Genomic DNA, 16,132 nt, shown 5'->3' with positions numbered 1-16,132 from the left:
AAATGGTCAACCATTCCAGTATCCATATGTCAAATGGGGTCAAAGAGTCAGACTGAAATAAATGAATAACAATAACAAAATACCAACTATTAGTACTAATAAAGTGGGGAAAGGACAATCCCCTCATGCAACCCTGTCATAAGAGCAAAAGAACTAACCGAGACTCAGAGAAATTAGCAAAAATCTCAGAGTAGCAATGAAAATTCAGAGATCAGGTAGCACTAGTCCAACCACTTAGCTGATATCACAAAAAAACTGAGTTCAAATCCACTTACTTATTATACATGTGACCTCTAAAACAGGTGGGTTGGTCTAAACAACTGTGAAGATCTTTGAGGGGGATTGTTTTTGCCCTTTTACACATATCCAGTCCTTAGTGCAGTTCCTAGCACATAGCAAGTGCTTGTTGACTAAGGTCCTTCCAGTTCTGGATCCATGATCCCAATGAAGCCCTTTTTCCTGAAACCTGTTCCCCATGGATCAGCTCTAGTGGCCAGAAAATTCTTTAGAACAGTAAAGCTCAAAATTAGCCACAAGATAACTGTTCCCTCTTCTACCTTCAAACACTTAATCCATTATCACATCCACTCCCTACCAATTTGCTTTCCCTCCAAAACCTCCAATTCCCCCAACTTTTTTCTGCTATCTTTTCTTGACCCCCAGAATCATCAGGACCCTCTATTCTTGGATATACACTCCCATCACCACACTGTCTTTCTCAAGATCTGGGCTTGGAAAACTGGACCCAGGTGTCCAGATGCAGTCAGACTCATAAGTGGAATGAACAACCTGATAGGGACTGAGGGTGCATTACAAATAGATGGGGATTCACAGTACCCATACGTACCATCCATTCTTTCCCACGGAAGTTTCTGTGTGATGAGGAGCTGATAACACGAGCTCCTGCCTCCAGAATCAAAGTGGGTGGATGCCACCTACCAACCACTGAATGAAGGGAGGCAGCTCACACACAGTGAGTCATTTTCCCCCACCTGCACAGAAATCATGGCTCTAGATGTTCAGGCAATTAGGAGATTTGCTTTAAAGTGGAAAGTTTAACCTAAAAAACCCATTTAAGGCTAAAAGACACCTGCCATCAAAGCCAGCTTTCCCTGCATCCCAATTAAAGCACTTTCTATTTGTCTCTATTTGATGAGTTGTCCATAGAATTCTAGATGAAAGGAAGAATGCCTCCCTTCCGGCAAACAAGATGGCAGCTTTGGGACTTGAGAATGATTGACTCAGGAGTAATAAAGACCTCGATTCAGATCCCACCTGTGACACAATTACATGCGCCACCTCATGGGCAAGTCATTTGAGCTCTAGAGGCCTATTTTCTCATCTCTAATGGCCAAAGCCATGATGAACCAAGCAAGAGAAAATGAGAAGCTGGATAAAAATGTAGAGGATGGACATGGAAGAGATGGGATGGATGTGAAATATGCTGATGGAATGGATATTGAAAGAGAGGGAAGATTATAGAATTATCAGCTTAAACTGAATGGAGCATCTAGTCAAACTCACTAATTTTACAGATGAGAAAATCGTAAGCATCAAGACAAAACAGAGTTTCCCACTTAAACCGTACATCCTTTAATCCTGTCCAACTACAGCATCCCACTGAGTCCAGCCCTCTAGTCGCCGAGAGAAAAGCCAGCAGACCAAATCATTCTTGAGCAAACCAAAAAGGTCAAGCCAAGCCCAGCTGGGTTCCCACAGAGAAAACTGCACTTTCCCAAGGAGGTCTCTCTTTGGCCCAGTTAGAAGCGCCACCCTCCCCTCCCCACTCCTAGCTCAGCTCTGAACTAATAAAGCTTCCTCCATCATTAATATGCCCCTGAGAAGGCACAGACTGGGCTTCCAGGCCAAGCCTACCCACCCCACCACCGACTACCTGATTGATGGCCAAGGGACCTCTTTTCTTGTTTTGCCTTTTAAAAACTGCCCAGTGAAATTCTAAAAGACTGAGGGAGTTAGGGCTGGCAAGCTCTTCATGTGCCAAGTTCTCTCTTCCTCTCCGTATTAGAATATACTTCTTTTACTTCTCAGTCTTGGGCTTCTTTAAAATCCTGCTTGGAAATCTCATGGGCCTCCATGCCTCCTCCTGCCTCCTCTGAGACTCCTTCCCATATACACTGTACCTATTTTGTATCTACAGAGTTGATCATATGCTATTTCCCCTTTAGTATGTGAGCTCCTGGTTGTTACAATGTAGTTGTTACTGAATAATCTTTTTCCAGATTCTGCTCCGTTTATCTGTTTTGCATCAGTTTATACAAATCTTCCCAGGTTTCTCTGAAACTATTCCCTTCAGCATTTCCTACAGCCCAGCAATAGTCCATTACAATCCCAGAGTGTCCTTTGTTTCCTTTGTTCACTTATTCCCCAGATGATGGGCATTTCCCTCCAGTTTCCCATTGTTTTCTACTACAAAAAGAGTTAATACAAATACTTTTCAACATCTCTCCTGTTCTTCTATCCTTGCCAATAATATTTGCCCAGGGACAAAGAAAAGTGAGGGCTCTTAACATGCTTGAGTTCTTCTTCTTTTGGGCAGAGGGAATTAAGTTACCCAGAACTTAATTTAGCATTGGTGCATCCTGGGTGAGGGTCAGGGTGTAAGAAACAGAAGGCAGCCCGTTTCCCACAAGGACCTTATGCCATGTAGATAAGGAGCTGAAACAGAAACAAATTCAGAATCACCTTTGCTCCCCAAACTGGGATATAGAAAAAAGTCAAAAAGCAGGGCCCATAGGTTTCCTTTTGTATCGGACATAGATGATTCCCAGAAATTTAGAGCCAAGATTATCATGTGTCTTCCCAAATCAATCAGGACTCTTTGGTGAAAACATTCAATCTCAAACCCTGGAAAAAGGAATCAGTAGAGTTCCATCCCTGAGGCTACAGAGTATCTGAGCTACCAAAGAGAAGAGAATACGGGAGGGCATATAAGAAACACTTTCACGGTTAGGTGCCCCTAGATTAAATGATCTCTCAGGCCCCTTCTAGATCTGGCTTTCTGAGGCTGATTGCCCTGGTGGGAGAAATTTCCTTTGATGAGACAAGCCAACAATTATAGTTAATATTTCTATAGCCCTTGAAGCTTTACATGATACTTTACATACAATATTGCATATGCTCATCATCCCAGCTTAAATGACTTACCCACCAATGCCAGGCTTACCCTGCTAGTCACTGTCAGAGACAAGATTCAAATCAAATCAAATCAGAGCACAGTGCCTGGTACATAGTAGGCACTTCATAAATGTCCTATCTATACACCTACCTATTTATTTATTTGCCCATTTATTTTTCCATCATACTAAACTACCCTCTGTTTCCCCCCTAAGCCCTCTGTTCCACTGTGAACAATTAGCTAAATTGTCAACTGAGGCTTCTGGCAGCCCACAGGCTAGCCCCCAGCTGTACCTATTCTGTAAGGGCAAACCACTAGATCTGGTTATAGGGTATTGTGGGTGTTTACGATTCATTTCCACAAAGTCACTTCTGTGGTCCAGGATACAATGCCCAGGAGGAAGAGGGAAGCCAGTTCCCTAACAGGATCAGCACTTCTATCATCATAAAAGTGACTGGCTGCATCTCAACAGACCTAACAGTCCATCACCTTCCTGTTCACTGTGGGCCCTTAAAGGCTGCTCCAGCAGGGCCCAAGGACAGGCTTGGCCTGGAAAGGCAAGAGTCCTTTAAGGCCACAGGTTTCCTAGTCCATCCAAAGACTTAAAAGACTTCTACATCTGCCTTTCCCACCACCTATAGTAAAAGGTTTGACCTACATTTCCAGGGCCACCTGGGAGTATGATAAGTTTAGCAGAGACATAGGGGTTCTAGAAATTGGGACAGAAAAGCAGGCAAAGTAACCAGTCCCTTTTCACAAACCTAACTAGGTCACTAAACACTGAGGGCACCTCCCCTTCCCCAGCCACTGGTTCCTCTGATACCTGGAAGCCAGCCCTGCTATACAGCCCCTTTCTCAAGGGCCAACAACTCTGCATTGTCTTTCCCTTGGGGGATAAGAGTGGGGAGAACAGGAAATAGTCCATGGAGGGGGACCAGAGCTAAGGTTTGAATGCTAATGTCCAGGCACCAGGAGCAGCTTCTCAAAGTCACAGGAAAGCAAAAGCTCCCCTCCACCAAGTCATGCCTTCTGCAGAATGAGAAGCGAGGATTCCAAAAGGAAGCTCACTTAGTCCAATACCCTCATTTTATAACAGCAGAAACTGAGGACCGACCCGAGTGGAGAAAACAAGTTGCCCAAAGATACCATGAGTGGTGGTTGGCTGGAAATCAATTTTCATTTCCTCTTTAATAAAATATTTTTTAAACAAGTTACTGCTTTAATTAGGAACCATACTCAAAAAATTATCAAACAGTGCACACCCTTTGATTTGGAGTGTCTGTACTGTATATCCCAAAGAGATCTTAAAGAAGGGAAAGGGACCCACATGTGCAAAAATGTTTGTGGCAGCCCTTTTAGCAGTGGCAAGAAACTGGAAACTAAGTGGATGCCCATCAGTTGGAGAATGGTTGGGTAAATTGTGATATATGAATGTTATGGAATATTATTGTTCTGTAAAAAACCACCAGTAGGATGATTTCAGAGAGGCCTGGAGAGACTCACATGAACTGATGCTGAGTGAAGTGAGGAGAACCAGGAGATTTTTATTCACAACAACAAGAAGATTTATACAATAATCAATTCTGATGGACATGACTCTTTTCAACAATGAGATGATCCAGGCCAGTTCCAAAGCTCTTATGATGAAGAGAGCCATCTACACCCAGAGAGAGCACTATGGGAACTGAGTCTTCTGTTGTTTGCATTTTATTTTCTTTCTCTTTTTTTTCCTTTTTGATCCAATTTTTCTTGTGCCGCATGATATTTATATAAATATGTATACATATATTGGATTTACCATATATTTTTAACATGTTTAACATCTATTGGATTACTTGCCATCTAGGGAATGGGGTGGGAGGAAGAATGGGAAATTTTGGAACACATGATTTTGCAGGGCTCAGTACTGAAAAATTATCCATCCATATGTTATGAAAATAAAAAGCTTTTTTTTCAATATCACCTCTCACTGATATACGCTATTCACTTTCTCTCAATCCCCTTAGGACCTTTCCCAAGTAGTCAAGCAAAACCAAATCAACACATTGGCCAAGCTTGAAATCATAGCCCTTCTTCCTTGGCCCCATCTCGCCATCATGCCATAGTAGACTAATGGATAAAACCAATGACAAAGCCCAAGGCTTTTTGTCTATTTCCTTCACTCATTGACTCTGCATGGTGCTGGACTAGGTGGTCTCTAATAACGAACCTTAAAGCTCAAAAATCTATATAGTCTTAGGATGTTTCTGAGCCTCAATTTTCTCATCTGTAAAATGAAGGGTTTTGACTAGATGAACTCCCAGGCCCCTTTCAGCTCTACCCTAGCTTATTCAGTGAGCCCCCGAGGGTTTAGATCTTTCACTCTACTTTTCCATTCCAGTTTGGTTACAGGCAAATGTTGAGTGGTCTTATCTCCCATATTAGACTGTAAGTTCCATGAAGGCAGGGACTGTGTCTTAAATCTTGTCTGTATACTTCATAGGGTCTAGCATGAGACCTTGCACATTATCATTTGGTCATTCAATACTAGGGCTGGAGATACAAAAACAGAACAGCCCCTGCCCTTAAGAAGGTTACATTCCTTTGTAGGAAATAACCAATACAAATCTAAGTAGGTGGGAAAGAATCACAAAGTCATGGGGGGCTTTGTCAGCTCACAGGCTCTCTCCAGACTCCTTGCTAGGGATAAAGATGGAGTGGGGGGTGGGGTGGTTTATGAAGGGCCTGCAGGAGGAGATGGCACTTGGGCTGGGGCTTCGAAGAATTCTAAGAGATGGAGGTGACGGGGCCATGAATCCTAGAAATAGAGGCACACAGGGAGACATATAGAATATGAGAAAAAGAGAGCTGGATTTGTTGTTCCACAAATATCTTGCATCTGACCTCATTGTTCCACTCCCACCTTTTACCCCAGGCCTTCATCACCTTTGGACTAGATTATTGCAAGGGTCTTCAGCTGGGCCTCCTTGTTCCAAGTCTCCCCATTCCAGTCCATCCTTCACTCTTTTGGTGACAAAATGATGTTCCTTAAGCGAAGCCCTTCACTCCCTAATGGCTCCCCATTGCCTCTAGAACAAAACTTTTCTGTCTGGTTTTTAAAGCTCCTCACAACCCGGCCTCAAACTATCTCCAGCCTCACCAGAAAGATCTATTGATCCATCTAAGATCTCCTTTCTTTTCTCCCCACAGGACATTCTAGCCACCTTGCGCACTGGCCCTGCCCTTTACCTTCTTATCACCCCTTCCTCAAAGACTCTCTTTCTCTTTCTTTAATACATATGTAGCATCATCTCTCTCCATTCCCTCCCCAACCTCTGGTGCTCTCCCTCCCACACTACCTAGTGGGTTCTGTGAATATATCACTGGACTTGGAGTTAGGAAGACTGTTTAATCCACAAGCAGTCTCAAAAACTTAATACTATGTAGCCCAGGGCAAGTCACTTATCTAGTGCCTCAGTTTCTTCCTATGTAAAATGAGAATAATAACAGTGCTCACCTCCCAAGGTAGTTCTGAGAGTCATGGTATCTGGTACATTTTGTTCATTTGTTTAAGTCACATCCAACACTTTGGGACCCCATTTTGGGTCGTCCTAGCAAAAATACTAGAGTGCTTTGCCAGTGTCTCCTCCAGTCCATTTTACAGATGAGGAAACTGAGGCAAACAGGTTGAAGTGGCTTGGCCAGAGTATACAGCTAGTATCTAAGGCCAGATTTTATTCAGGTTTTTCTCTATCCACTTCACCATCTAAATGTCCCTGCCTGGCACACAGTAGGTACTTAACAAATGCTTGTTGATTAACTCATAATTGTATCCCTAGTGCTCAACAAACCTGATAATCTATAGTAAACACTTAATACATGTTTGTTAACTTACGTTTGTATCTCTAAGTCCTGAGCACAGTGACTAGTAGGCCCTAAACAAATGCATGCTGACTGCTGCTTCCAGTCACCCACGGGTATTCTCCACCTTCTTTTCCTTAAACAAAGGCCCTGGTTAATCCTTAACCTTCATCCAATGCCTTGGCTATGGCAGAAAATGCCCCCAAAACCCTCTTCTTGGCAGCCTGAGACACTAAAAGCTCCATTATGGCTCTACTTGACCCTATGAAATGCCAAGGGGAAAAGGAAATGGGGTCAGCAGAGGCAACAGTACTTCTAGCACCCAAGAGCAGCTTGAGCCCGGAGCCTGGTTTCTGTGGCATAAGCAATCACTGCAAGGAAGAGCCAGGATACCGGAGGAAGGGGGATGTGGTAGGCCATGGGCCCTGCCACTGGGATATTTCCAGCCTACCACAATGACTGGCCTAGAGTGAAAACCCTGAGCCCTCCAGAATAGCTCCAGAGTCGCCTGTTCCTGGGCTGCTGAGCTCACCGACTAGCACACGCTGCAGAAATCCTTGGAGGGGTGTCCAGCCCCCCTGCTGGTGGGAGCTGCTGCCAGGTACAAGCACAGAAACTACTGCAAACCAGCCTTCATCCGGGCCTCCCTTGTGTCTGGGCCAGACCACTATCAAGCAAAGAAGAGGTCAAACTAACAAGGCCAAGAATGGCTGGGATTTCCTCCTCTTCCCTGCTGCCCCCCTTCCGATGGGGAGCCTGGCTCAAAGGATCCTCCTCCTCCCCAGGCTCTGTAGCCCCCCTTCCTTCCCTCAAGCTCATCTTCATGCCTTTCATCTCTACTTTCTAATGAGGAGGAGGAGGATGGTAGCTCGGGCAATTCCAAAGGAGCAAGCGGTCTTGACAGCCCCTCACCAACATTAATTACAGCACTCCAGTCTCCCTCACAGAGAAAGCACGGGGCCAACGAGACCTGGAGCTCATCCACTTCAGATGGGAACCAAAAGCAACAGAGCATTTAGCAAGAATCTTGCCTCTGCTGTCAGGGGATCAGGTTCAAATCATGACTCTTACCGAACCTCCCGGACCTGAGTTTCCTAAGCTGTAAAATGAGTGGATTGGGTTATAAAATATCGGGGAGGGGAGTTGTATATGTATGTGCATACATATATACATCCAGCTGAGGCTCATTCATGATCCTATGAAGTCTCCCAAGACTCTAATCTTAGAGTCAAAAAAAGTGAGGTTCAAATCGTGTCTTTAGACACTTTCTAGCTGTGCAACCTGGATCAAAGCACTTAATTTCTTAATTCACTTGAAACTGGTCACTGAGATCTCTTCCTGGCCTAAGGTCCTTAAGACTGTGCAAGAGGCCAGAGGCCAGCTACTGGCCTTTAAGGAAAGCATTGCATGAGGGTCAGCCAGCTAGACAGGAAACCAAGCAAACAATGGGTTTGGATCCCATCTCTGCCTCTTAGGAGCTGGGAAATCAAGAGCAGGTTACTTCATTCACATTTTACGAGTCTCAGTTGCTCCCTCTGTAAAATGGGGGGGGGGACTGGCTCTTTCAAGGGCTATGTAAATGTGAGCTATTATTATTGTAATTAACCCCCATCATCCTCTCAGTCTTCACCCCCACATCAAGTATATTCTTGCTACTCCCCACATCTGTGCCTGTCATTTTTTCTTGGGGAAAAAAAAAGTTCAGATGACTAGATGAATCTTAATTCTGTCTTCCCATTCCTGAAGCTCTAGAAGCCGAGAGAATTTTTGGCTGATGCTGGAAAGAAGGAATAAATTACTACGGCTATTCACAGAACAACAAGGCATCCGTCTGAATCTGGACACCAAAGTTTTGGGGAGGCGGCACCTCCCAACACCCCCAAAGTCTCATCAGGGACATGACCCTGTTTGTTATCATCTAGCCTAGGAATTGAGATGGGGATGGAACCAGAGCTATTTGGAGACACATCTCTGCTTCCTTCTCCTTATTTTTCTCCTCGCAACCCACAAAGAAATGAAAATCGGTTCCATGGATGCTCCCCTCAGGGAGCACTTGGAGGACAGAGGGGTGCCGTTAGGGTCAGAACTAGCACCCAAGTGATGGGATCATGAACCTGAGACCATCTAGTCAGGTTTACAGCTGATTTATCCAAGGGGTGGGGGGTTGAACCCTGACCCTTTAATCCCACAGCCAGGGCTTTTTCCACTGTCCTCCACTGCCTCCCCAGTCTAGGAAGGTGGGTAGCATAGTGGATGGAGCACTGAGCCTAAGTCAGAGAGACAGGAATTCAAATCTAGCTTCAGGTACTGTTTGACCTTAGGGACATCACTTATAATTTGTTTGCCTCAGTTTCCTCAACTATAAAATATGGCTGATAATATCTAAGTCCCTGGGTTGCTGGGAGGATTAAATAAGAAACTATTTGCAAAGTGTTTGGCACAGTGCTTAGAGTTAGATTGTGAGCTCCTTGCGGGCAGGAACTGTCTTCTGCCTGTTTTTGTATCCTCAGCATTTGGCACAGTGCCTGACACATAGAGGAGGCTCTTCACTAAATGCTGGCTGGCAGATAGTAGGCACTATATAAATTCTAGAGGGTAGCAACAGTAGCAACAGCAGTAGTAGTAACAATAGTAGTAGTAATAGTAGCAACAGCAGCAGCAGCAAAAGCAGTAGTAATAGTAGCAACAGCAGCTGCACTAATAGCAGTAATAGTAGCAACAGCAGCTGCACTAATAGCAGTAATAGTAGCAACAGAAGCAGCACTAGTAGTAATAGTAACAACAGCAGCGGCACTAATAGCAGTAATAGTAGCAACAGCAGCTGCACTGGTAGCAGTAATAGTAGCAACAGCAGCTGCACTAATAGCAGTAACAGTAGCAACAGTAGCTGCACTAGTAGAAGTAATAGTAGCAACAGCAGCAGCAATAGCAGTAGTAATAGTAGCAACAGCAGCTGCACTGGTAGCAGTAATAGTAGCAACAGCAGCTGCACTAATAGCAGTAACAGTAGCAACAGCAGCTGCACTAATAGCAATAATAGTAGTAACAGAAGCAGCACTAATAGCAGTAATAGTAGCAACAGAAGCAGCACTAGTAGTAATAGTAGCAACAGCAGCTGCACTAATAGCAGTAACAGTAGCAACAGCAGCTGCACTAGTAGTAGTAATAGTAGCAACAGCAGCTGCACTAATAGCAGTAATTGTAGCAACAGCAGCTGCACTAATAGTAGTAATAGTAACAACAGCAGCAGCACTAGTAGTAATAATAGTAGTGGTGGAGGTGACAGTAGTATTCCTTGAAGTTGTAGCCATCCTGTAGCAGGATAGCGTCTCTAGACTCTTCTACTCAACAAATCTTGGCTTGATCCATACAATGGATGGATACAGGACACAGGAAGGATATGGACAATGGCAGTAAAAATTAACAAAACTAAGGGGAGAGGGATTAGAAACATGGAAGAAAAAGGAAGAAAGAATGGTACCTTGCCAGAAAGAATCCAATCAGGGGCAGGGATGGAAGAGGAGTGTGAAGGGCACGGCTAAAATTGATGATCCATTGGGGTTTATGACCGAAGGCCGGAAAAGACCCAGAACTCCTGCATGATTGATCCCTGCTAGTATCTATCTGATCCACCTTATATGATCTCCTCTGCCAAAATCCCAACAATTTCTGAGCTCCCCCACCCCAGGCTACTCTAGAACAAGCAAGAGAACTAGATGGGGCTATTTCTTGTTCTGTGGGGGCCCACACAATCAGAACAGAACAAATAAATGACTGACTGAATGTTGGCTAAACAAGCAGCTCCACACCAGGGAGAATCCCAAAGCACGCCGGGTAGGCCTCAGTTTTGCCACATGGCAACCCCAATTGCCAGGAGAGACCAAGGGAAAGATAGTTAGCTGTGGATAGAGTCAGCCACACTGAAATTAGATCCATGCTTTACAAGCCAATGCGGACAGTTTCAGAACCAGTATATTCAAGGACCAGGGGAGATCCATGATACTCCAAGGACTTGCCTTGAGGAAGCTTGTGCTTCTTCAGAACTAACATGACTGCCCAAGTCATAAGACCAAAGATTTAGAGTTGGAAGGGACCTAAGAAGTCAAGTCTAAGCCTACTCATTTTACAGATGAGGAAACTGAGACCAAGAGAGGTTAAATGCCTTGTCAAGAATTAACAGCTGGTTCCGTGGTAAAAGTTAAATCCAGGTCTTTTCTGCTCTTAAATAGACACATATTACAAGCCCATGGTGCTCTCCTGTTGGCCACAAGAAGATCATGTCTACTCTCATTATACTGTATAGTCCTACTCCCCTTAGAAATGATTTTGAGTAGGAGTCTGGTAGCACTGGTTTACAAAATGGGGCTTAGAGATCATTTAACCCAACCTCCTCGTTTCCCAGAATGAGAAGCAGCATGGTGGCTAGAGGGCTGGATTTGGGAGTTTAGAAGACCTGGATGTGAATCCTGATTCTGCAGGAATATCTGTGTGGCTTTGGGTACCTTCATTCTCTGTTCTTGGCCACCATGTCTCAGCTATCTTCTCCGTCTCCCAATAACAACCCCACAATCTCCATTTTGAGGCAGGACCCAAGACCAGTCATCCATCATTTTCTAGACTTCACCACTATGACCTTGCACAGTTACCAGTTCTACCCCCCTCCCCCCAGATTAAATGTCCTCTTCTGTGGACAGAAGGGACGGGGAGTTTCCCCTCCTGGATCTCCTCTATAGAAGAAATCATAGATCCAATCCAAAAACCAGCATTATCATCACCACAGAAGAGCCCCAAACTTGTAACTTATTCAGGATCACCTAGAAGTAAGCAATACAGCCAGTAGTCAAACCCAGTTCTCTGTCTCCAAATCTTGTCTCTCTCACTAAAGTAGGCCACCTTTCTCTCTCTCTCTCCAAGAAAATCGTATGAACTGTCTCCATCCAGTCAGGGGCCAACTTCCTGTAGAGTTGGATTTCTATACAGGCTTAACACCCCAGAACTGGAAGTCTTGTAAGCAAGCAAACAGCTAAAGAGGTGGGATGACTTCCATTGAGCCACCGCCAGCCAAATGACAGCCCGTGTATTTGTTTTAATTTAGGTTCTCATGAAGAGGAAACTTCATGGCTAACAGCCCAAACATGACTCCGTAACAATTCCCCAAGAAGCCTCATGCCGAGAACACAGTGGGGAGACTGCTGCTGCCTCCAAGGAAGCAATTTTAGAAATTAGAAGCAGGCCCTCTCTTGGGTCAACCCACAGCCCATCACTCAATACTGAGCCTCCTAAGATCATAGAACTTTAGAGATGGAAGAGAACTAAGGAAATCTAACTCAACCCTCTTATTTTACAGAGAAAACAGGGGCCCAGGGAGGTCAGAACTTTATAGATATAGAACCAGAAGGGATCTCTCAAATCACAAAATCCAACTTCACTTTACAGACAAAGAAACCGAGGCACAGAGTAATAGAGTAGTTAAGTGACTTAGATAAGATCACACAGCTATTAAGCATCTCAAGCAGGATTTGAACCCAGTTCCTTGGACTCCAAATCCAAAGCTCTTTCCATTACTCCATGCTGCCTCTGGAGTCAGGCTCCAAAGTCACCCATACAAGATACTGGGTAGACAACTCACACAATGAGGCCTTCTTTGATGTGTGAAGAATCCTACTCCCGCTGGCCAAGGAAGTTGAACTAGGAAGAAGAGGATTATTCCCTCGCTGGGGGGTGGGGGGAGGGGGAAGGCAAATCATCTCTCTAGAGGTTGGGGAGTTGCAGACAGAGGAGGAGTCTAGAAGCTTTGCTGCTAGTGCTAACCACTCATATCAGGAAGGAAGGAAGGAAGGTAACATGGGGGTCCATGAACTTTTTTGAAAAAAATTATTTTGATAAATACTTCAATGCAATCCATTTCCTTTATGAAATCCTTCCATAAAGACAGAGAGTAGTCCTACATTGTTTTATGCATTTAAAAACATTATGCTGAGAAGGGATACACAGGCTGTTCAAAAGGATCCATGACACAAGAAGGGTAAGAATCCTTGACTTATTCCAACCCCTTCTGTTTGGAAATGAAGACACTGAGATCCAGAGAGGCAGGCAGGTGTTATACTGAATGGAGAGCTGGGTTTGGAGTCTATCCTAATGCCCTTACCAGTTGTGAGATCCTGGGCAAGTCACTTTCGTCAGCTGCAAAATGGGAATGAAAATAACAGCCCACCTATAAGGGCTGTTGTGAAGATCAACTGAGATAATATTTGTAAAACATTTAGTAAAGCGCCTGGCACTATACACTATGGGACTGTTACCTATTATTATGATTATCATCATCATCATCATCATCATTATCATATATATAATATAATATCATCATATTATATAGGAGAAATAAAAGGTTACTCAGTAGCAGGCCAAGGATGCAGAACACCCTGGATTCCTGGCTTCCATTCCAATTTGGATCTCCAAGAGGCTCTCAGGGTACCCGAGAAGAAGCCATAGACAAGTCCCTCTCCCCAAATTTCTCATCTAGCACCAAGAAAGGCAATCAGTGCCAGATGTGAAAAGAGTAAGAAACATTCAGAAGTATTGCTAACAGAAAATCATGAAGCAGTATCCTCACTGGTGTTTGGAATATCACCTCTAAAAGCAGTCACCCGTCTTCTCCCTGCCTGTGGGGACTGGAGCTGACCAGCTACAAGGGCCTGAACAAGATGTGTGTGTGTGCGTGTAAAGGTACAGGCTTTGACCTTCATCCCATGGCATTGTGGTATTGGCCACTACCAGGGAGAGAAGGCCAGAGCAGATGGGGTAGAAGGTTTGGCGCAGGACGGCCACTCTGGGGACCCTGCTTTGCTCCTTTGATGTTGAGAAAATGAATCAGAATGAGACATCAAGGAGTAGAGCGGGAGGAGGAGGAAAGCAAAGGAAGCAGGGAAAATTGAAGAACAGGAGCCCAAGGGGATGCAGAGGTCAGAATGGGTATCTTAGACACTGCAGGGAATCAGGGAACAAGACTCAGAGACCAAAATCATTATTTACTCACCCAGAAATGGTGCTGCTGATGTTAGGGACTTTAAGGTCCTTCTCCCCTTTTCAGATTCTTTCCCCCTCACCCTATCCTCCTACAACCCAGCCCAGGGGCTCATAACCTCTTTTCCTCTCATGGATCCTTATGGCAGGCTAGTGAAAGCTATAGCCTCTCTCTCAGAATAATGCTTTTAAATAGCTAAAAGAAACATCAAGTTTCCATAAATGCTAAGTGAAAACAAAAATGCCATTTCTGTTGCCCACTCAAGTTCGTGGACCTTCTGAAATGGTCCATGAACCCTAGGTAAGAACCTCTGACAAACCACCCAGAAGATGCTGCTTCCTTCAGCCCCAGGAGAGAGCCCATGATGATGCCATCCATCTCTGCGCCCAACAATAGAGCAGAAGCATATGTGTGGGCAGGACATGGGAGGAGGGGATTACAGTGAAGTCGAATCAGAGGGAGCCACTACCCTACTCCTCCCAGGTGGTTCTGAGTCCCTGTCTCCACTTTCCCATTTGGTTTAAGGTGCATAATATTGGGGGGAGGGGTACAAAACATAGCCTCAGGGAAGAAGAGTAAACATAGGGAGGAGATATGTGTCTGAAATACTGAGACTTAGCCATCCCCCCCTCCCATCTCGGTAAAAGGGATAGGTGGGGCTACTGGGCCAAGGCAATACCCAGTGGGGACACTGACCACCAGGTCTTCAGGCCTGTAGTCACATGATCCCATCTGAATATTTTGTAGAGAGTGGGTGTAGTAGATCCATGAAATAGAATTCTGGGGAGGGCGGCTAGGGATGGAGGAGGGAGAAGGGACTGGCACAGGATGATTACAGAGCTCTGGGGATTTTCAGTACGGTAACCCCAGTTGCTCCCCAAGATAGCACAACAGCCCAACCCTCATGTCTATAACTCCTTTTCACCCAACATCCCCTACTTCCACCCCCAAGATTCAGGAGATAGAGGAGCACAGTCAGCAGGGGAGGAGAGGGAAAGGGGGAGAGGGGTAGCAGCAGCAGCAGCAGCTGGTACCACAAGGGGCAGGTGCCGCCAGGTGCAGGTACCGAGGCCAGGAGGTGCCATGTCACTCCTAATCAGAGCCCCTTCCCATCCACGCCCCCTCCCCATCTTCCGTCCGTGCCAGGGTTGGATTACACAACAGGTAGGGAAGAGGGGGCTCCGAAGCACCTGCTCTCTCACCCGTCCGAGCCCGGTCTCCCCTAAGCCCCGGCCCCCGCCGCCCTCCTCCCTCTCGGCCGCAGCCTTCCCGCCCGAGCGCGCTCCCGCAGGGGTCGGCGGTGCCGGCCTTCGCTGCCCTCCCCGTCCCTCCCCGCACCAGCACGTACTGCTGTAGAGGGTGTCGATCCAGGAGAGGCGCGGCAGGCCCCGGTGGCTGAGCGGCTCCATGCCCCGCTGCGCTCGCTCGGCTCCGTCAGATCGGAAACCCGACCCTCATTGCACAACAAAGGAGGGAGGAGGGAGGCAGGGCTGGGGGAGGAGGGAGGGCCGGCCAGCAGCCGGGGAAGCTGAAGTTGCCGCCGGGGGCGGGGGAGAGGCCGGCAAACAGGTAGCTGGGAGGAGCGCGGCGGAGGCAGGCCGGGCGGCCCCGCGGACCGACCCCGCGAGCCCCGAGTGCGCCCGCTGCCGCCCCGGGCTCTAGATGCGGCTCCTCGGGAGCAGACGCGCCGCGCACTGCCGCTGGCCCGGGGACGGGCAACTTCCCCGGGGCTGCACCGCGTTGGGGAGGGGGGGGGGGGGGGGGGGGCGGCAGCGGCAGGCCCGGGGCTCTGCCCCGCCCGGGGGCGGGCGGGCGGGGGGGGGGGGGGGGGGGGGGGGGCGAGGAGAGGCTTAGGGGAAGGCTGACTTCCCCCTGCAGAGACAGAGCCCCGGGGCTGCAGCTGCAGCTGGGCCCCAATCTCCCCCAACCTAAAACGGGTGCACCAAAAAAAAAAGTCTTAATTCGGAAACCCTGCAGTGGAGGTGGTGAGAGGGGTGAAATGTGGGCCGGGTGAGATGTGCGGGAGCGCGTGGACTGGCACGGCATTCCAGATCTGGAGCCGGAAGGGGCCCGCCGAAGCTGTCCCAACAAATCCCTCATTTTACAGAAAGGGAAACAGGCTCAAGAAAAAC

General features: G+C 46.6%; 1 protein-coding gene across 3 annotated transcripts in view; it reads right to left on the bottom strand.

The window, feature by feature from the left end:
- Window positions 1-16,132, bottom strand: part of ABR (ABR activator of RhoGEF and GTPase) — a 271,256-nt gene that overhangs the window by 184,892 nt on the left and 70,232 nt on the right. Inside the window, exon 1 of one of the 3 annotated variants that reach the window (XM_023503698.2) lies at window positions 15,349-15,713. The exons of the other annotated variants lie outside the window; for them this stretch is intronic. Within the exon in view, the coding sequence (XP_023359466.1) occupies window positions 15,349-15,409 (61 nt within the window). The 5' untranslated portion in view covers window positions 15,410-15,713. Of the gene's footprint in view, window positions 1-15,348; window positions 15,714-16,132 lie in introns of those variants that run through there. 3 annotated transcript variants of the gene reach the window in all.

Source organism: Sarcophilus harrisii, chromosome 4 (assembly GCF_902635505.1).
Source record: "Sarcophilus harrisii chromosome 4, mSarHar1.11, whole genome shotgun sequence".
NCBI lineage: Eukaryota > Metazoa > Chordata > Mammalia > Dasyuromorphia > Dasyuridae > Sarcophilus > Sarcophilus harrisii.
Note: the sequence above shows the minus strand (reverse complement) of the source record. Positions and strands in the feature narration are given on the sequence as shown.